This window comes from Cheilinus undulatus, linkage group 12, assembly GCF_018320785.1.
Source record: "Cheilinus undulatus linkage group 12, ASM1832078v1, whole genome shotgun sequence".
NCBI classification, from domain to species: Eukaryota; Metazoa; Chordata; class Actinopteri; order Labriformes; family Labridae; genus Cheilinus; species Cheilinus undulatus.
The window spans coordinates 1,219,550-1,242,441 of record NC_054876.1 but is presented as its reverse complement, the minus strand read 5'-3'; the positions used below and the strand labels follow the sequence as shown (position 1 = coordinate 1,242,441).

At 41.0% G+C, this 22,892-nt stretch overlaps 1 protein-coding gene across 6 annotated transcripts in view; it reads right to left on the bottom strand.

The window, feature by feature from the left end:
• The window catches only part of dlg2 (discs, large homolog 2 (Drosophila)), a 249,892-nt gene that overhangs the window by 65,054 nt on the left and 161,946 nt on the right, over positions 1 to 22,892 (bottom strand). For all 6 annotated transcript variants that reach the window (XM_041801111.1, XM_041801113.1, XM_041801112.1 and 3 more), the window contains exons 8-10: positions 22,433 to 22,569; positions 16,961 to 17,105; positions 12,679 to 12,844 (exon numbers count right to left, since the gene is read on the bottom strand). In XM_041801111.1, coding sequence (XP_041657045.1) covers positions 12,679 to 12,844; positions 16,961 to 17,105; positions 22,433 to 22,569 — 448 coding nt within the window. The remainder of the gene's footprint in view (positions 1 to 12,678; positions 12,845 to 16,960; positions 17,106 to 22,432; positions 22,570 to 22,892) is intronic.

Genomic DNA, 22,892 nt, shown 5'->3' with positions numbered 1-22,892 from the left:
CAGGAGGAGAGCTGCTTCACTCTCAGAGACCAGAGAGTAAGAACGACTCAGGAGGAGAGCTGCTTCACTCTCAGAGACCAGAGAGCAGGAACGACTCAAGCAGGGCATCAAAATACAAACATAAACACAACATTATTTAAATATTACCCAGATAATATTTAGAAATTATTGTAAAAATGAGGCCAGATTTCAAGATTTCAAAATGCCAGTTTAGTACTGGGAGAAGGGAGGGGAAAAGGACAGGGGTTTACAGATTAGATGGGAGTGACAGTGACTACCCTTGCCAGAAATGGACACAGATTCCCGCAGCACTGCTGCCTCATAGCGATCTTTAGAGGTGGAGGATCTTCCCCCTCCACAGCTTCCTTGAAGCAGGCTGTAGTGTGATGATGGACCATGGTGGTCCTGCGCACTACCTGTTTGGACCTGGCTCCTGCACCAACGTTACTAAAGCTGTAGCTCTCAGGGCAGAGGCAGATAGAGGAGAGGATGGGAGTGGTCTCTGAATGGATGGGAGTGGTCTCTGAATGGATGGGAGTGGTCTCTGAATAGATGGGAGTGGTCTCTGAATGGATGGGAGTGGTCTCTGAATAGATTGGAGAGGTCTCTGAATGGATGGGAGTGGTCTCTGAATAGATGGGAGTGGTCTCTGAATGGATGGGAGTGGTCTCTGAATAGATGGGAGTGGTCTCTGAATGGATGGGAGTGGTCTCTGAATAGATGGGAGTGGTCTCTGAATGGATGGGAGTGGTCTCTGAATGGATGGGAGTGGTCTCTGAATGGATGGGAGTGGTCTCTGAATAGATGGGAGTGGTCTCTGAATGGATGGGAGTGGTCTCTGAATGGATGGGAGTGGTCTCTGAATGGTAAAGTCGGTTAGAAACTCAATGGTAATGGCCTCCAGCTCAAACTGAAAACTTAGAGCAACTCTTACAATACACTGAAAGATTCTTAAAATGCTTAGTTTCACTGCTACATTCACAAACTGGCCTTTTCTCTGCTGGTGAGATAATGAGTCAGCAGATGTAAGCCACACCTGGTCTCAATCAGGGCTAATCAGCCTCTAACACCTGACTCTCTCATTCACATACAGGCCTCCTCATTGGATTGGATTTTCCAGTAGAGTCAGAGCAGGGTGGAAATCTCCCTGCCTCGCTCCCTCTGTCCTGAGGAGGACCAGCAGATCCTCTGGTCATCCAGGACCCCAGAGATATAACAAATGTGAGCAACATGAACCTCAGGATGATTCCCTCTCACACAGACTAGTAATATCATTTAGAGCATTTACACAGACGTGAGTATCCCAGTCAAGAGCCTCGTCCTGGTTTTGATCATGTTGGGGATATGTTAATGTGCACACAGAGAAACCTGGTTATTAAATCTGTGTATGATAAATACTATCATCTATCATAGTTAGTTTTTGATCACTGCCTGTCACGTTTATTCTAACAACACAATCAGCAGCACAGAGAAAAGGAGACCAGCATGGATTATTCCAGGCTTCCAGCCCACTATTAAAGCATGGTGTTACAGAGAGAGAGTCCACCTCCATGAACAGGAGGAGAGAGTGACAGCAAACACAGAGCCTCAGCTCTGACTGCTGTCAGCCTGTCAGCGCCGTCGTGTAGGACGGAGGAGTGATGGGAGGAGATAAACGCCATCACTGGTGGGACAGGCTCTCCCTTCTAAACTTCTATAGACAAGACATGGGTCGTTTTCGATTTCTGCTACACTAGCAGTGGATACTGATTTGCCATAATTGCAGTATGCAGTATGCGAACAAATGGGAAAGTTACAGTATGCCAAAAATACCCGGATGACGTACTGATTTGGGAAGATTTCACGGTATGCATCGGACCAGTCTGCTTCACCTACTGTTACCCACAATGCAAAGCGCCAGGTCAGAGTTCATAATGGCAGAGAGTGGCGAAACTTTAACAGGAGCAGCTGACGGTTACAAATGGAAGTGCCATTACCATTTATCTTTACCTTTTTAACATGTACTATAGCGGAATAAGTTGTAATAAGGTAACTGTTGTTTTTGTTTTGCCGTTACAGCTCGTAACGGCCGGAAAGGTGCTGTCAAGTGTGTCCTTTCACTGCACTATACATGCTAAGCTAAAAACAACGGCTATGAATCAAATAAAAACACTTCCCAGATTTTTTTCTGTATGTTAATGTTTGGAAAACACTGTAGCATCGTTTGCAGTTGACCAGGGTATGACGTACTTCTGTATACCTGAAACCAGCTAAACCGAGCCAAGCATACTAATAAATAACGTCTGACTGGCAGTCATACTGCATACTCCTGTTGAACGCAGTACACAGTGTGCGATACATACTGCATACTGCGTTTGGCAGGAGTATGCGGTAGGCCAATTTGAAAACGGCCACAGTGTCTTTGTCGCTCTGGGAGTTAGACCCTCTTATTGGCACCACCATGTTTGTTTTGATGCTTCATCATTTGGATGCATTTGTGCAGGAGGTCAGCAGCCGTAAACAGGCTATTGTATCCAGATTTCTTTCTGATCTCTGCATGAAAACAGCAACATCAAATTTCCCAAATCAGTATGAGGTGTCTGAATTTGAGGTATGATGCCAAACTTAACACAGAACACTAAAAAACCCTATAAAGACCAGGATACACAAGGCCATAGAAATGCACTCACTGATTGGCCCTTCACTCTCTCTCTGCCTCCTGCTCAAACATGAAAAATCCTCACAGAGCAGCTCTGACTGACTGTTGCTTAAGAGGCAAACAGAGCTAAAGATAACTTCACACTTCACAGTCCCTCCTGACCAACGAGGAGCAGAAAAGGAGACTTCTCTGAAGTCTCAAATAAAACCTAACCAGAGTCATTGTGTGTTTTCCTCTACTGAGGGACGTGAACCTCTTCAAACATTCGTCATAATTCAAAATCACCTCGAGTAAGGGTCCCAAAAACAGCTGTAGAGTCAAATCATATTAAAATCATCAGATTTTACAGCGACACAGAGATCTGATCACAGAACGACTCCCTGCTGAGAGGCCGAGACTTTCAGCTGCCTCAGTCAGTCTGGGTCAGAACTGAAGACATGAGGCTGTCACCTTCAAGGGGGCGAGTTTAACTGAGACTAAGCCAGGAGACTGAACATCAGGCCTACTTTTTATTTCACGTTCAACCTCCTGAGACCCATTCTTAGTTTCTCCTACTTATTTGGGATCAGTAGGACCTGATAAAACCTCAGACTTGTCCTTGAACAGGGATCCGTTTTTACCACAAATATGTCCACAAATGTCTGCAGATGGACCACAAGAACTTTTTAAGCCCAAGCATCAACAAGACTCACAACAAGGTTGTGATTTCTTGGACATTTTCAAAAATTTCCCAAACTTCAAAGAACTTACATAAAAAATTCTGTTAAAATTCTTAACCGTATTCCTAAAAGTATCCTATAAAAAGTACTGGAATTTTTAAAATTATTCCCTAAATGTTTCAGTGAAACTTTTCTCTAGAGCCCAAACATTCCTATTACAATTTCCCCAAAGTTGCATGTTATTTCTTGGGAATTATCAAGCAAATCATCCATAAAATGTGTTATTACATTCCCAAAAATGCACAAATATATTCCTCCAAATTCCATGAAAATGGTGGAAAATTCCCCTTAACATCCAAACATATTCCCTCAAATTTCCTTGAAAATTCCCAAAGTTTCTAAGGAACCCGAGGGAGGACCTGGTCAAATTCTCAAAAAAGTACAAAAAACTTCCCAAACTTCCATGAAAAAAACAAAAACATATTTTTAAAGCAAATCCCCCCCATTCAACTCAAATTCCCAAAAATATATTTGCATAATTTACATAAAGGTGCCAAAAAATCCAAATAAATTTCCTGGATCACCATGAAAATGGGAATGAAAATCAGAGCAAATGAACCCCAAACTTCAAATGAAACATTATAAAAATCTCCCCAAAAATTCCTTTGGAAATACTTCCCCATAATATTCAGGCATATTTGCTGAAATTTCTGATGGAAATTCATGAAAACTTTCACAGCAAATCCTCTAAACATTCAAGCCAATCACTTTAACTACATTGGGAATTCTGAACAATTATTCTTATAGCATACACTACTACAAGTAAAATGTAAAGTTCTCATATGTAAACGCTCCTAGGAGGATAAGTTCATCCGCTTTGGGAGATTTGAAGTTTGTTAGTTAAGTAAATGTGACATCAGACAAACCTTAACATGTCTGATTTCAGATATTTCAGACTGTAAGCCCTCTGTGGTCTGGGTATTCAATCAAACGTGTTTATGGAGATTAAAATCTATTAGCAGAGATAAACTGAATCAAACACCTGGAGGTGATATGCCTCCACAAAGTAAACAATAACTAGATGGAAAAGGTTCACTGATGGTGTTTCACATTGACCTCTGACCTCCAAAATAAATTAATTCTTGAGCATTAGTGCAAAGTTTAAAGAAAATCTCACTAACTGTTCTAGAGCTATGGTGTTCACAAGCACAGACAGATGGACAAATATGGATGGACAACCAGTAAACACAACTCCTCTGGCCCTAACACCACCAGTGGGAATATTGTGTTTAAAATAAATTAAACTTATAAGTGTTCATGCAGGACAAGCCCAGCTGCAATCAGCTAACAGCCAGCTGAATCAATTATCATCTCCGAGCTCTCACAGCCAATCAGAGTTGTTAAAAAATCACATCCTTCTTACTAATCCCTGCTATCAGTGCTGATTATTGGTAAATAGATTTGGACCACAGGCCACACCTACTCATAACCATTCACACCACGTTAACACACTGAAAAACTTTGAACACACTAAAATCCATTGAATTAAACATGCATGGTCATAAATGAAACAGTATTTGATCTCTGAAGTCAAAGCATGCTGCTTGACTAACCCAGGGAGCATCTGAGCCTTTTAGATGTGAAACTATAAATCCATTTTTCAATAAATGGGTGAGAAATGTTCCTGACTGCAGTATTGTTTTTTAATCTGTCTTAATTAGAAAATGCTATGTATTATTCATCATGCTGATATTGAAACAGACTTAGAAAAAAATTCCCATTTATTATAAAATGAAGGAAGCTCATTAAAATGATTCACCAGTTCTGAAAGACATTGAGAATCCACTGGGCTGGAGCTTTTTGTTCCAAGTCTGTGCAGAACATGGTGAACAGGAGGGATAGGGCTGCTGTCAGAGTGCTGCTCTTCACGTCTGAGAGGTAATCTTAAAGCCATTAGGGATGCACCTTAGCCAAGAGCAAATACTAAACCTCTTAACTCTGAAGAGAATGGAGCTGTAATCCTTCACTGAACAAGACTCCTTCATTTAGCTCCGAGATAAGCTTTTGTTTTCTCTCGGTGGAAATATTCCTCTACCCCTCTGTGTTATGAAGTCAAATATGAGGGGTCATTTTAAAGGACATGCATGCTTTTGTTTATTCTAATGTCCACCTGTCTCTGCTGTGCTGCCTGAAAGTCTGACTTATTTCAAACTCTACGACATTTGACTAAATAAATCTGCTGAATCTGCAGCACAGAACAAACCTCATGTTTGATAAGCAGCATGACTCCAACTCTGGAGACATTTGCAGAGACAAAAGTTCCATCAGGGATTAGACCTGATCAGAAATGGGGCCCGTGAGATACCGGCCTTATGTCAGCTTGCTTTAGGATTAGGTGTTGGGCTATTTGAGCTGTGGAGCTGCTAATGTTTGATTGTGACTGATTCCAGTGAGGCATCTTAAGCCGCCTCCTTAAAGAACAGCAGCTGTTGGACAGGAAGGACTGAAAACTGCAACAGGAAATAAAAACAGAGCAAACATAAGAACGCTAAAGAGTGAACTGTAAGAGTCAGAGCTTCTATAAAGTCTACCACAGGGCTTTAAAAGGAAAAAGGTCTGAATTTGCCACTGAAAAGGTTTTCATTTATCAAAAATACTTCCATAGAAGAGTGTACATATGAAAATGACAGGAATGTTGAATGCAGGCTAAACACACATTAGCATCAGTGCTGGGGTGACCTGCTACAAAGTAATCAGATTACTCTTTGGTGCAACACAGCATGTTTGTTATGCTATTCCAGTCATCTGTGGTTTAGTTACTTTTTTCATAAAATTAATCCAGTATTGGAAAAAACACATATACTAAATTTGTGTTTACTATCTGTCTCCAAAAGAGGAAATCCCTGGAGCATCTGCACAGTTTCTGTTTCTCTGCCAGGGCAGGTGGCGCTGTACCGAGGGTAAACCTACACTTGTGTCAGTATGCATGGGTGACTTAACTGGCTGACGGAGAGCTCCAAACATCCCTTTTTTCATGAGTTTTTGGACAGCAGGGGGGAGACATATTAGGGCCTATGTTACATTGTTTTCATGTGTCTACCTCTGCAGGGTTCAGTGTCAGACTGTGACAATGAAAATAAAGAGCTGTGAAGATGATCACATCTGTAAATAGACTACACACTTTCACATTGGGCTGTAAACTCAGTTCTAGAGTAACAGTAATGCCGACACACTTGTACTCTGATAGTTTCCAGTTGCAGGTTTGAATCTTGCCGACAACGCCAAATTATGATGACGCAAGAAAGACCAGATAAAAGTTTTCCACAGCCATGCTGGGTCAATGATGAAATGTGTAGTAACAGAGAAAACAGCCTCTTTTTCCCTCATGCTATCAGCATTTATAGCCAGACAAACAACTGTGTGTACCATAGAGACCGGGTCCATGACAGGCCTAATGTGCTGGTCCTGGGCAGTCATCCTGTGTGCCGTGTCTCCTGGAAATACTTGTTCCAGAGGGGCTAGTGTGCCCAATACTTCAGCGTAAAGTCACCCAGTGTCAGCTGTCTTCCATGTACTGCAGCTTACCCTTTCATAAAGACATTCTCTTCTCCCGCCATTTGGATAATAACACCAGTGTGTTACATGTTACTTTTTAAAGTAATGATACCCAGCACTGGTTATGATGCTTAATGTAAGGTGTTATATTCAGTTAAAATGTTGTTATTTTAGGGAGACCGGTGACCACTGCTTAAAGCTCGAGTATGTAACATTCAGTTAGAACTAGGGGTGACCTGGAATAGTTGGCGATTCAATGATTCACTTCGGAGGAGTCTAATTCAACTATGAGCCTCATAGTCGAATCAGACTCCACCCACTGTCCTGCGGTGCTGGGGTTGTTTATCACCTCAGATGGCAAGCACATGGCTAATTATGTATGCACGATGATGTCAAAGCAAGTATATTTCTCGGCACAAGCTCATATTCGCTGGGGACTATGCAGGGAAAGTGGGAAAGTTTGACCACAGCTTTCTCATAAAGCTGAATTTTAATGTAAGTGAGGTTTTCCTAGTTAACCAAAGGCTTAATATCATCAGCGGTATGGAGAGATTTTGTGTCATCGCTGCGAGTAATGAAGAGGCTGAAACAAAGGGAAGTATGGCTGAGCTGATGAAACACCGATGCAGCAGCAGAGAGAGAAAGACCTACGCCAGCTAATTAGCAGAAGTAGTCTTGGATAAGCCGTTAATGAGAGGAGGACTGGACCGAACTTGCTGTGGAGCTTTGGTCTTTTTGGAATTAGTCCAAATAAACCAGGATGGTTGGTTTTCCAGCTTTAGCAGAGGCTACAGTGATATCATCATGAAGACTGATACTAGCAACTAACAGTAAGACTCAATTTTCATTTGAAATGTAGAGTTTTAATGCGGTGTCCAGTTAAGAGAGCACTTTTGTTATGTGTTTGGATGCTTCGTTGTTGTCGGCGGAGGATGGTATTTGGCTGTTGCAAGCTGCGGCCAAAGTGCTAACAGGCTAATGATGCTGATGTGAAGCTAACTGTTGTTGTTTATGAGTTTAACGTGGGGGTATATTGTGTAACTGACTGCGTGTGTAAGGAAAAGCATGCAGCTTTCATTTTGATACTTTAAACCACTTAGACAAAAAAATAAGAGAGAGATTAATGCGTTTTTCTGCTGTTAATGCAGCAAAATAATGTTAAAGCAAATGTCCGGTAGTTGTTCTAAATGGCCGGAATTCTTGAGGACTGACGGTCTCGGGACAAAAAAGTCTAGCAGAAAGGCTGCTTGAATATTAGTCGACTAAAGGCAAAATCTGACGAATCAGATTGGACTATGAAAAACCTTAGTTCTTGACACCCCTAATTAGAACCGTGTAGAATCAACTCTACTCCCCCCTCCTTCCTGTTCTTCTCCATGTTTGGGCTGTGTTGTGGTTGTGGGCATACGACACTAAAAATACATCGCTTACTACAGCTTTAACACCTTGGCTTTGTTCAAATGAAGACATTATTGGAGAATCTAACAATCCAGGAAAACATTCATGATGCAGCAACACACCTGTCTCTCTGCCTGGTTGTACAAAAATGCCACAGAAACAGGCAAGAAAACAAAAAATATGCAACGTAAAGCTTCTTTCAAGAAAATCCTTCCCACTAACACATCGCGATTCAACAGTTATCTGTACATATGCACCAACTGTTCATGTGGGCAAATTTAACATTATTTTCACTTTTAATAAAACCAAACATAACCTTCGGCTCTATCTGCACCCACAACATACAATACTACACAACTACCTACGAGACTTTAGAGATCTTAACCAGCTATGAAAATACCAGGGATCACACACATTACCACAAATAGGTACACATTTTACAGTTTTGTTTCACAGTTAAGCAGACCAGCACAGCAGCCACTATCAGATTACTTCACCAAAAACTAGTCTACACCTTCAAACTTCAAATCTTGCAAGGTAAGACCAAGCAGCAGGCTCTGGTCCTGAAAAATGAAGCCAATGCGGAAGTGCAAAAAATTGCAATACCATGAGTGTCCACTTGAGCCTGGTGGGGTCTTATCTGCTGTTAAGTTGGCCCAAGGTTTGGTTGAAACAGAGATTTCAATATGGAAGCCGCCATGGATTGGCTTCAAAAGCCTTTTGAGTCTGCCTATTGTAATCAGCAGTGTTGGGTAGCGTTACTTTTGAAAGTAACTGGTTAGATTACTGTGTTACATACTGAGAAAAGTAATTTGTTATATTACTGCTTTACCATTTTCTAAAACTAAAGCGTCAGAGTACTTTTGCGTTACTAAATATTAAAACCCTTTAGCCAATTGTTCCACTTGCTAGTTGTTAAAACAACAGATAACGACAGCATGTCTGCATCTGAATGAGCAGACTCTGCCAATGAACAGCGTAAGTTACAGCCCATAATCTGTATCTCGGTTATTACATAACCGGGTTTTTGCTGACTCAGGGGGAATCCAAACCTAAATCAGTGCCATTATCATGTATTTACCTGGCTTAAATGTTTAAAGTTGTAACCCTCTGTAGTCAGAACCAGAATTACCAGTGAGTCAAACACATTCGTATTTTGTGTCCATTCAGAGCCAGAGTCCTGGTCAAATCATCTGTCTGAACTAACACGGCCTCCTGCCTTTAGTAGCCACTGACTGTAGCTCCAGATGATGACTACTACCATAAGATTCAGATTCAGATTCAGATTCAGACGACTTTATTAATCCCCGAAGGGCAATTCAGTTTACAGTTTACCCTGCCTTACTGAAACGATCTAAACAATCATAGAACAAAGACAAACAAATTCAAAACATTCACTGCAGCAAATAAGCAACCACATTCACATGTCAGTGCCAACAGATCCACAGGATCAGCAATAAATACAATTGGTACAATTAATACAATGTCAAGGATGCGTTAATGAGCAAAACACGCCAATCAGATTCTGTTCAGCTCTCAGCATTTAGCAGCCTGATAGCTGAAGGGATAAATGAGTTTGAGTATCTGTTGGTTTTCCTAGGGGTGCATGATAGCGCCGCCCAGAGGGCATAAGAGAAACGTCAGAGGAAAGAATGTGGTCAGGTTGATTTATTATTCCTCTGGCTTTCTGGACCACACGTTTCTTCCAGAGGGAGCTTAGGTCCTCCAGCTGGACACCAATAATCTTGGAGCAGACTTTGATTATCTGGTTTAGACTGTTCCTGTCCTTTACAGACAGTCCAGTAAACCAACACACAAAGGAAAAAGTTAAAAGACTTTCAATAAAAGAATGATAAAAACAAGATAAGATGCCCTCAGAAACACTAAAAGAGTTCAGCTTTCGCAGCAAGTGGATCCTTTGCTGACCACGTTTGACTATTGACTCTGTGTTCAGAACAAACTTTAGTTCAGAGTCAAACACAGTTCTGAGATACTTGTAAGAGTCAACAATTAGTACATCTTCACCATGAATGATGCTGGCCTCAGGTGAAGGCCCCTGGCTAGACTTTCTGAAATTGATGACCAGTTCTTTAGTTTTTTGGACATTAAGGTCAAGGAAGCTATCTTCACACCATTTAACAAACATGGATAGAGCATCCCCATGACCTGACTCAGAACCCTGAAGAAGAGACAGCAAAGCCGTGTCATCTGAAAACTTGACCAGATAGCTGCCCTCTTGGCTAGCCCTACAGCTGTCTGTGTACAAGATAAAAAGCAGGGGAGAAAGGACACAGCCCTGAGGAGAACCAGTGTTGGACGTTAAAAGCTTGGACATATGACCATTCACTAAAACCCGCTGGACTCTGTTTGTTAAAAAATTTAAAAGCAACAATAAAATCTGACCAGGCAATTTTAAATGAGAGGAGAGTCTCTCGATTAAAATATGAGGCTGCATTTTTTTTAAAGCTGATGAAAAGTCAGCAAATAAAAGTCTGGCATGAGCTCTTGGCTTTTCAAGGTGCCTATACACTTTGTCTAAAATAAAGAGCTTGGCATCATCCACACTTCTCCCAGCTTGATAGGCAAACTGTAGTGGATCAAGTTTACCCTCAGTTAAGGAGATGACTTCTTCTTTTAGGATTTTTTCAAATGTTTTCATCACAAGAGATGTCAGAGCCAGTGGTCTAAAATCATTCAAATCCCTCGGTTTATTTAAATTCGGCACAGGAATTATTGTTGCTGTCTTCCAGATAGATGGAATCTCACCACTATCGAATATCACTATCTAAGGCTTTACTTTCTAGATGCTATCAAGGACAATGAACAGCACCTGTTGCCCAGTGGTCTGGGTTAAATCCAGCCTAGGGCTCCTTTTTGGCGCCTCTCAGTTCCCAGTTTCCTACTCTATCCAGTGTGCAATCCTATGAAAGGGAAAAAGTCTAAGAAAAACTGTAAAAAAGATAGCTTTATAGGATAATATATGGCTAGGCTATGATCAATAACATATTGTCAGAGCAGCGTGCTTTGGCAGGTTTTTGATCTAGAAACTGAAGACAAAGTGTCTGTTTAAAACCACTCTGTGAGGGGAAATGGTACCTACAGGCACCTGGTGCCAGCCTGATCCAGCTCATCACATACAGGGAGCCCAGGCCTGGAGGATGGCCATCAGGAGGCCAGAGCGGTACAGGACCAAGGTTGGCACAACGGAGTGCTGAACCGGCATAATGCTCCCATACCTGACCTGACCTGAGTGCTTCATATTTCTGTATTTAGAAAACACGTGACAATGTAATGAAGTCCTGTCCTGGCACAGACGACAGCTGGAAGCCTGGGAACTTTACCCTCAAATCGACAAGTTGGATTTGGTTTTCTTCACAATCATCAGAAGACCCGTCCCATTTCAGTTTTTATTGGCCAGAGCTGCTTAAAAGTTAAACTGTTTTCAGCTGAGAGCACTGAGGGTAGAAACAGCTGATGCTGAGGGCCATCTTTCCTCTCAGGGCGCTGAAACTGACAACGGCTACGTCGGCTTTGTATTGAAAATGAACACTGAGAAAAAAATGCCAGTTGTGGACACAGGCCGTCAAACTCATGAATAACCTCTCGACTGAAGCAATGTGTGAAACATTCAGCACAGGCACATTAACCTGCAAGGAGGGCCAAAGGCCAGCTGTGATAGCATCACCAATGTTGGCAAATTACAAACTGTTAAAATGGATTCAAAACAAACCAAATATCACTGTAACAGTGTCCAAGTTTGATGAGACTCTATATGTAATATTTATGTCAGCCAGTGAGATCAGAGAATAGTCTTTCAGATCCTTTCAAAAGTAAATTTGAAAATCTTTTCAAAGCTGATGGATTGTCCAGATTCCATGTCTGTCAACAGGCTGATCCATCTTGCAAAGCTTCAAGCGGATATGCTTGTTCCTGGCCAGAGAATGACCGGACCAATCAGCATCAATTAAGGAGAAAGAGGCGGAGCTACAGGTGTGGTTTAACTGGAAATTACTCCAGGCCTGTAAACAATGGTGATAGCCAGCTATAGGGGCAGTTTGATCAGAACCGGACGACATTTCTTTAACAAAGAACCACACTAAAAGATGTTACTGGGGGAAAAGACGTTTCTGCTTCTCTCTCTTTTCAGTAAGACTTTGATTTACTGACTGGCTCCACTGATAGTGAGGAATATGAGAGATGTGAAACATATAACACATGGACATGTGAAATCTGGCATGTCAGGTTAATTTAAGCTTATCCCTATAAAAACACTGCAGAGAGAAGTGAAGAAAGTATTTGAGCCCAGTGGGTTTAAACAGAAAAAACATCCAAACACAAACACGGATCACTGAAGACGAGGAGACAGGAGGGCGGGGTGGACGGAGCTTCTACCTGTAGTTTTGGTCTGGTAGGAAGGGAAATAATTACCGTAAGAAGGAAAAACCATCCAACCTGTTTATATCCTCTTCCCCCAGTAAGTGCTTAGGGAGGGGGGAATAACTCCCCGGGGAAATGGGGGGGAGACTAGACTTGTACTCCAGAGTGCCGCTGTTGACAGGGGAAGAGATATGGTTTTCCATGGCCGGAGAGAAAGCTGTGGGAGAGAGGTGAGACTTTAATAATACACACATGTGATGGCACATTTCTACTACAGACTTTATATTTCTAATTCTCATCACAGAAAAACAGAGTAGAGTGAAACATCCTGTCATTTATAGTCTAAATGTAGAAATCTAATTTTCAGTAACAAAATAACTAGAACTTCCACAAACAGTAAAGTAGAGGACATAAGAAATTTACTGGCTCAATTTAAAGGCTCAAAGGACAAATGTATGAATAGAAAGTTGAAACATAAGTTTGAAAGGTCAAAATATGAGATCAAAATGAAGATCATGAGTTTAAATGTCAAAATATAACTTAAAATTCCAAACTGTGAGTCTGATAGGTCAAAATATGGGATTAAGTAGCCAAAATTAGGAGTTAAAAATGTTAAAATATGCACTTGAATTCAAAATAATGACTTACAGAGTGAAAAATGTGCTTCAATTTTAAAATTGGGAGTCTAAACGATCAAAATATGATATAAAAAGTAAAAATATTCATTCAAAATGTCAATGTCAATGTCATGAGAAAAAATTAAAATTATGAGTTTTAATGTCAAAACATGGGATTAAAAGCCAAAGTAAGGAGTTGAAAAAGTCTAAATGTGACTTTAAATTTAAAATTGGGAATCTTAAAGATAAAAATGTTATATATTAAGTCCAAATTCTGAGTTGAAAAGGTTAAAGAATGAAATGAAAAGTCAGTATCATAAGTTTGAGTCATAATCTTGAGATGCAAAATTGAAAATATGAAATAAAAACACAGATTAATTTCTTTCCCCACATTCTTGATTTTTCATGAAATCTTTCTTACACTTTACTTTTCCAGATTTTTATGGCTTAACAAGGATATTTTAAATAATGAAGATGAAGTTCACATTTTTATACTGGAGGGAATCGGCAGACCTCATACTGGTGGGCCAGTTAGAATACAAACATGATATGATCCTGTGGGCCGGATATAATCATTCCACAGGCCAGATTTGGCCCCCGGGCCTTGAGTTTGACACCTATGCCATACATTGTTTTTTACCTACAGACCATTTTCCCATGTTCCTGTGAGCTCAAGGTGAGAACATCACAGATTATATTCTGCAGTTATATTCTGATACAAATTCTGAGAATGGATTAATTTTATTAGGTTACTATGGAGACAGTGGATAGTAAAACATGCCGACAGAGATCTGACCATATTTCATGTTTAATACACATTTATCAGCCTATTAGCTAACTGAGACTCTAGTGTCAAACCCACATTTATTTCAGTCTGAGTGAAGAACCTGTGGGTGTTTTTACATTTACAGAGTAACACTGGCCTAAGGTGACTATATTTCTAGCAGGACACTTGAACTGTGTTGTGATTTAACACAAATGGGCAGTAATTTTTCATCAGTGAGCCTTTAAAGAGAAAGTATTGCAGATTTGGTGCACTGTTTGGGTACCTATGTTGGCGAAAATTGGGACAAAGAAGTTTAAAGATTATTGTCTGGACATAGCCTGTAAATGGGACGTCCCAGTTAAAATGAGACAGAAGGCCACTATTGGTCATGTTTGTTTACTATTGGTCTGTGAGAGGAGCAGCTCTCTGTAATTCTGTTATACACTGTATGATGATAATAAAGGCTATTCCATTCCATTCCATTCTATTCCATTCTATTCTATTTAGCTCAAACTTTAAGCTCAACTTCATGTCACTATCAATCAAATATCAATCAAACACTAATAAATGTTTTAAAATTTGTATTATTCATCAAAATGTGGACTGGTGATGTCATCAGCCCACAGCGGGGAATGGCCCCGCCCCTCCAACACTCCAATCTAAAGTCACAGAGCAGTTCATCTCAGTCCAGTCTGTTGTTAGCTGATGTCACTGCCTTTATTTAAAGTTAACAGTCTGTTAAATGCTGTTTTTCTGTTCACTGTGAGGTAAATTTACCAGATCTATCAGCCACAGTGGTCTATGGATCATTGAAAGCATCAGAACAGAGATTTGAGACAGAATACAGACTTTGTCTCTTCTCTGGCACAGAGCCAGGCAGCTGCACTCTGATCATAAGGTCAACGTTCAGGTTGTAGTATTTTTTAATCTAAGAGGATTGTTTTTCTCCTAAGTGGGCGTGGCTTCAGCTCATTCACAGACACGCCCACACCATCCTGGAGCAGACTTTACTGCCACATTTTTCATGATTTTGAAGTTTAATTCTCTAAACTTTGGGATGTTTTATTTGACTAAGATTTTAACTAGAGGTTCAAAGCACAGTAATCTGTCATAAAAAAAACCTAAATAAAGATTAATTTCCACTTTACAGGGTCTTTAATATCACAAACAGGAAATATAACAGTGTGTTATGATGACGTTTATTGGGGTTTCCCTCCCTGAGTGTTTCATCACAGGAACTTCAACTGTGGGATTATGGTCTATGATAGCTGTTTTTTCATATAAAAATTTACTTTATTTCTATTTTTCAGCACTCTTCTTTATCAAATTCTCAGTAAAACCTGCAAGCTCTAAAAACTATGTGAAGGAGTGCTCCCTTCAACTCCCTGGTCTCAGTGAAGAGTTAGATTACAGTGTGTTTTTGTAAAAAATTGTTTTTTATATTGTAAAAGTTGAACATCTTGTTTTAACTCATATAACCAGTGATATATCTTAAATAACTGTTCTTTAATCATTTTCATAATGTGTATATATGTATATATTCCTGTAGGTAAGTTTTTGGTAAATTCATTGACTTGTTTAACGACATCTGCTGGTGGTTTTAAATGCTGACAGCCTCTGCAGATGGCATGTTCCTATTGGTCAGAACCACTTTAAAGAACCTACAGCTTCCAGGCCTCTGTTTGATTGACTTCCTGATAAAGGCTTGATGCTGAAACACGTAGAACTTTGTTTTCAGGTCTACACATGACCATGCCGTGAAAATAAAGGCATTTTAATGCATGCAGAGAGTGCCTTAGGTGGTTCAAGGCGCTACCCATGTACATGGGCCAGGTTCAAATCCGACCTGTGGCCCTCTTCCGCCTGTCTCTCCCCACTTTCTCATCCCTGTTTGGGACTCTATCCACTGTCCTCCTCAATCAAATAAAGGCACAAAAATCCCAAAATAAATCTTTGAAAACAGATCCCCAAAACACATGAATGTAATCATAACAGCACATCTACAGTTAGAGAACAGCTGTAGACAGAGTGTGTCCACATCACATCCTTTCTTTAGTTTATGACAGTTTGAGTCAGTGTTTGCACAGCTCTCAGTCACAGTTAGGTAGTGTTGTCCTGATTCACACAGGAGGTGACGACGGTTTAACCGCCTTTTTCTTCTTCTACTACTTCTTTTGTTATCGTTCATCATGCATCACAGGACCATCTGAAGAGCGATATAGCAGAACGTGTTGTTCAGTGCCTGGCACCTTAGATAGTATTTAACTGTCTGGTTGATTTGCTGAAATTTAAGGTCTTAGTTTACTTTAACATCTGAGAAAGGTGTAAGGAGTGGGGTTTAGATTATCATCACTATTTTAACAGCACAGCTTCATCATATGTCTTTATTAACGCAATGTTATGACTCCAAAGATTTCTCTAAACAGATTCTATCAGCAGAGGATGTGGTGTTGTTAAAAAGACGGCACTTTTCAGCAGTAATGATGACACTGACTGCTTGTGCTTGCTGCCGCTCTGCACACACTCGTGCAGCCTGTCACATGCATTCCTTTAGTATGGTGTTCATTCAGGGAGCATAGAGCCTAGTGTGCTATTGGACAGTTTTAGTGCTCCAGTAGCACATTTGAGTAGTTCTGCGGTGATACACTGTGAGCACTTATAGACTGTTCAGTATTTAGTACAGAAGTTTGTGGTGTGGACACACTTAGTCACTAAAAAGAGAGAGAGGGTTTTCTGAGGAGGAGGAGACAGGAGCAGAGATCGGAGTGGTGTAAACATGAGTCTTTGTCAGGCAGACAGAGGTAAAGCTCTGCTCTGTCAGACCTCAGATAAGAGCACTAGAAGACAATCTTTAGATCCTGAACATTAGAAACAACATTCTCCCTCTGACTGAACTTTTCTAACGACACACCACGAGCTATCGGCTCAAACATGAGAGATGAGGACTTACAGTGAGTGATATCAGGAGGCCCATAGGGATCTGATAGGTAGACATTAGTGGGCTTCCCCACCTTCAGGTAAACCACATCCGACGTGTTCTTCAGAATGGCCACAGCCTCTTCATGGGACACTTCCTCCAGACTGTAGTTGTTCACCTGTCCAGGTACACAGACACACACAGCTTGTTTGTTCTCTCCACAGGCCGCCTCTTGTTTTCCTACAGCTCAGTTCAGATTAGTGCAGCATGCTCCCTGCCTCCTGGAGACTGGATTATGACAGATGGTGTTCAGTAGGACAGAATTACATTAAGCACTGCTAAAGCAAGAGGGATGCCCTCCTCAGGACAAAGCCTGTGTTACAGTGTAGAGACAGCAGGCTGCTCCTCTCTCACCATCACACTGTTCACCAGAGAATGGCTGATCACTAATTTATCATGGAGATTAAATATGCTAGAAGAACACTGTCAGCTGTAAGCACATAACCGGATTAACACTCTGCTGGTTAGTGTGTGTTCACAGTGGGATCTCAGCGGTGGAATCACATTTTCTCTTCTAAAATCAGTCTGAATCACAGTGGCTGTTATTGAAACACGTCGGCTTTATCAAACATGGGTCCAACAGTCTGACATCCCTGCAGGAGGGATCCCTGCAGGCACAGATCTCTCTCTTTAGACCTGTCCTCTCTACTCAGTCTGACCTCATACCATATTCCTGTAGCATGGAGGGTCCCGCAGCCTCTCTGAGGGACCAGTGGGATAAAATAACAATGAAGGGAGTCCCTCTTGACCACCCTGTCAACTTCCTAGCTCCTCCCACCATCGCCAGGTTGGGTTCTACCAGGACCTTGTCTGTACAGAGCCTGAGTCTGCTGAGGGTGGAGATGCTGTCTGGGTCCCCTCAGCAGCCACAGACCATGTGGTGGATTATGTAATTTATGAGCAGCACATAAGTGAAAAATTAGGATCAGTGGTCTCTTTACTGAGTGCTTATCCTTTCATTAGGACGCACGTATCCTGTGTCTACTTCAATCTGTGGATCACAATAAAAACATAAAACTATGTCGCCACACAGCTCCAATATAACAGTGTTAATTATGTCAACTAAAACTGTTACTAAAAATGTTGGTCAAAAACCTTTTTCTAAGAGGAAGACGTGACAAAGACTAGCTACAACAGATTTCAAAAATCTAATCCAAATTCAGTCTTGTTTTTGTCTAGGAGACTGAAACTCAGTTAAAATGTCAAAACTGGAGTGTTGGACATTTGAAATCCGTGATAATTCTCCTCTATGTGTGTAACGTATGTCAGTATTTTCACAAAAGTATTGATAGTGCATTAATATGAGTGTTTAACATTTATTTTTATGATATAATAAGGCTGACTGAATTAGTTCAAAGCAGAATAAATGCTGTGAGTTAAACTTAAGACTAAGATGTAAGGACGACTGACTAAAACTGACTAAAATGTTGAGAAATCATCACGAAGTGACAAAAAGTAGAGGGAATTTTAATAGAAAGACTATGACTTAACCAAAAATGTTTGCTCACCGTGAAACAGCAAGTAGTTTTTTAAAAAGGATTAAACATCCATGGAACTTAGGCCGGCCACACACTACAGGATTTTATGCCGGCAAGATTTGCCTCCCCCCCGATGATTGTGGGGGCATATACCGACTGGAGCCTCGTCGCAAACGACAGTTTGTCTGAGTAGTCTGCATGTGTGTGGTGTTAACACGATTCATTTACTGCTCCAAATCCCATCATAGCCTCCCAGACCCTGAATCGTAAATATCAAACATGTTTGATATTTACGATTCTAGGTTGTAGTGCCGCTGATGGAGTACCCACAACAACCAGTGAGAGCGAGCAGACCGGGTAGCGTCACCAGACGAATTATACGTACTTTCACTGCTCACAACCATAAACACAACGGTACCTTCATTCCAGCCAGGATTTCGTCCTGAGTCTTTCCCTTGTTTTATGATTGTTGCTGCACCTGTAGCACATGCCAGGACAGCTTGTTGCAGAGAGACAGCAAGACGGTATCGGCAGACATCCATGTTTTTTTTCCCGAAGTCACGTGATCATGCGAGGTCGTAGGCAGTGGGCAGGTGTGTGGTCTCCAGTGATCTGACAGTCTGGCTGAGTTGTCTAGTGTGTGCGTTCAGAGGATTAAAGATGAAAAATCTTTGGAAATTGTCCTGAAGTCTGTGGTCTCCACGGTTTTAAAATGGTTTCAGATTAAAATCGTCCAGTGTGTGGCCGGCCTTAGTTAATAATACTCTTACTGGATAAACAAGCTCATTGATGTGAATAATGTTGCTGGGTGTGGCTTAATTGCTCAGTGGCGCTCCCTAAAACATTTCAGAAAATCAGCCCCCACAGCCCGTTCGGTCTATGATTTTGAAATTTAGACATACAGTATTTATCGTGTCTAACCTTGCAAAGCAGATGGATTCGCCCGTTTCCATGTTTCTCACTGGTTAATCCATCTTGCTCCCGTCTGAACCGTTTGGGCCCGGTTAGAAAGTGACAGGACCAATCAGTGACAAGAGGCAGTACTTTCGGGTGCAGCGGAGTTGTAACATAAGCAAGCAGCAATGAGAGGCTGGTGCAATTATGACAGTAGAGATTAGCGTGGATGCTGCTAAAGTGCCAGTTTTATCAGAACTTGATGACATTTCTACTTCAAAGAAGAACAAAGAACAGCATTGAGTTGTTTTCTTTTCAAAGTAGCCATGGTTCACGTTATGAAGCTCTCTATGGAGTAGCGGCTACGTCACGTGTTTTGTTGCTCTGACTGGCCTGTAAAAATGTGACAGACAGAACATTCATCCAATCACCCTCTGAGTTCTTTTTCAAAGGCTCTGCCCTTTCCCAAGCACCGTCTATGGAAGGTTTACCAGATGGATGGCGTGTCAGGTTATATCATGTCAGGACCTACAAAAAAGCCTCTTGCACTCATATCGCCAAATCAACGGGAAGTTAGCCAATTTGAATTTTTGCTAAAATATTGGCTGAAGTAGCAATTTCCTGGAGTCCATCTAGGATTAACTTCTCCAAGGGGGCACATCAGATCTGCATGATATTTGCAAAAATGCTAGTAGTGGCCTTCATCAAAGTGTTTGGCTCATGTATTCATCTCAGAGGGTGTGGCCATGCCGGCTCATCAAACTTTGAAGTCAAACAATGGCAAAGAAATGGACTTGTTCTAAAAAGAACCTAATCACGTCTGCCTCAACATCGGTGTAAAACATCTTAGATATGTCCCAATGTTATCTATCCAAGCTGGCAGGTCTGCTACTACAGCCAAGGACTTTTTATTGACTAAAACTGGACTAAAATGTTGTTGAGTTTCCATCAGCTTAATATTTAAGTCAGTAAAGTCTGACAGCTTTGAGGAGAGCTACATGATGGTTTTTACTTTAAAAAAAGCATGCTTTCTCTAAAACGCTTATACAAACCCATCTATTGCTGGGCTTACACCAAAAGATTTTCACAGTCACAGACTAAACTAAAAAGTCTTTAGTAAATTTTAGGAGACTTACTGGAGTCACAGCGCGCTCCCGTCATCTCTATCGTTAAGTTTAAGGTGGTAACCTGCGCTGTTTTATATCAGTCTTTTCCAGGTCTTGGACTTGTGATCAAATCAAACACGTTCAATCACAAGTCACAGTGATGTAACACTATCAACAACCAATGGATGAGCTCTGACAAAACGGGAAGCAGGAAACCTGCCGGTCAAAACAACCACAAAAGGGCAGAGCGGCGTGGACGAGCAAGAAACACCGACAGTGAAATGTCGAAGGTCCCGACCAGTATGGACCGTCCAGAAAGAGGAGCGGCTGGTGGAGCTGTGGGCAGATCAGCCCAGCCTGTTCGATGTGAATTGTCCAACATATCACGACAGAGTGACGAAAAAATTGCATGGTGGGAAAAAAATGCTAAAACAATCTAGTAGTAGTCTTGTAAATAGTGACCCTGCAAGATTCACAGTCTTTGTAAAATCTCAGTCTGAGACTAGGCTGTAACTAAAACTCTAAAAACTTGTCTCTAGATGTGAGCAGGTGTGAGCTGATAGTTTTCCAAGAGTCTTTTCCAAATCTTTTCAAAGTCTTCTGATGTATGAGTAGCTTAAGACTGTAGAGCCTTTGCTGAAATGTCATCAGAATCAAACGAAGAGTGAAAAAACGCGCTCTAGCTGATTGTGCTGATTGGGCACAGTGTGATATCCTGGAAACCTTAGCAATCATCACAAACAGACTGACAACTGAATAGTTTGAAAATGATTATTGAGCTCATCAAAGTCATATGCTCTATATTAAATATAAAGCTTTTGATTTTATGTAAATTAATGATAAAATCATGAGGAATAGCTGTCTATTGGTTGAATACAAAGATTAGAAGCCTTTAAATAATTTCTGTTTTTTAGTTACGAGACGAAAAATATGTCTTTAGCTTTCATCAGGTCACTGCTGAGATTAGTTATCTAGTTTTAGTTCCAGTGCAACAGAAACAGAATTTAGAAACGGATGATATTTCTCTGTTAAAATCATCTGTGGACATTCATTCTGTTTTCAACACATGGAAATTATAAGACAAAGAACAAATGAAATACTCATCATCTATCTTAAGATTCAAGACAAAAATTGTTCCCATCACTACACATTGTTTGCTCTGGTCTGAATCATAGATCCATTCACTCCATTGTATCATAGCTGCCTCAGGTTTGGTCTGTGTTCACACAGGACTAAAATGTGTGATGTGTGAGGAAAAAGCTCTCTAGTGATTTGAATTTCTTTGGGAATTTCTGCTCCAAAGACACTTTCCAATTTCTTAATGGACAGACAACCACACGGATAAATGTCGGCTCTGCTCCTAGCTTTTTATTTTGTTTTTATTTATTTCAGACCAAAAATAGCTGCTCAAAAATGACATGTTGATGTACAAGAGTCACTGAAGGCGCTCAACAGGACAGCTGAAGAGGAGCTCCACATTAATCCTCCTGAACCATGACCTGCTCATCCACACTGAAGATCCCGCAGGTGCACTAGGGGTCTTTAATGCATGTTCAGTTAGGAGGACTATAGAGGGCCTGCATGGACGTTTATTTATCTGGAGGTAACAGCTGGTTAATTTAAGAAAAAAAAAAAGTTGAATTCTCCCTAGAGTTAGGCTGGATACCACCAGAGTCTGAAAGAAGCCAGATCCAAACAGTCTCAGTGTGGTTGTTTGGTCTGAACCAGTGTTTGATTAACGGCTTTAACACCAGCTCAAACAAACCACGCTGACCTGCTAAACGGCTCTTTATTTCATTGAACTACACAGGTTAGGTGTGAAAAGGCCCTATGAGTTACCATTATATATCACCACTTTAACTGAGTTTCATTAAACCTGAGCTGTGTTCTTTTATGTAGTAACATGAGAAATATATCAGATAATGAAGTTTAAATATAACTCTGCTTTTTTAAACACGTTTACTCACCATTAACAACCGGTCTCCGATGTGTAGCCGCCCGTCCTTTTGTGCCGCCCCGCCGTCGATGATTTTGGTGACATAAATGCTGTTGTCACCTGGGATGTGCTGGTTCCCCACTCCACCTGCGATGCTGAAGCCAAGCCCTGCGTTTGAACCAAAGAAGCTGGTTAGTTTCTGGGTTAACAGATTAACAGCACATGTATCCAAACCTGATAGAAACCAGAAAAATGTCTTCATTTCTGTTTTTTCTAAAACCACCACCCTGCAGTGTATGAATCCTTCCTATCACTTCCTGTTTTATTTCCCTGAGAGTTTGTGATGACTGACCGCAACAAAAGCAGGACGATTCAGTATCATAGCACAGGACCTTTCTAACTGTACAGTAGATATCCTCCTAAAGGTTTAGGAACAGGGCAGTGCTAGAAAACATGTGCACAGTCTACAGTGACCACATCCTCTCCAGGAT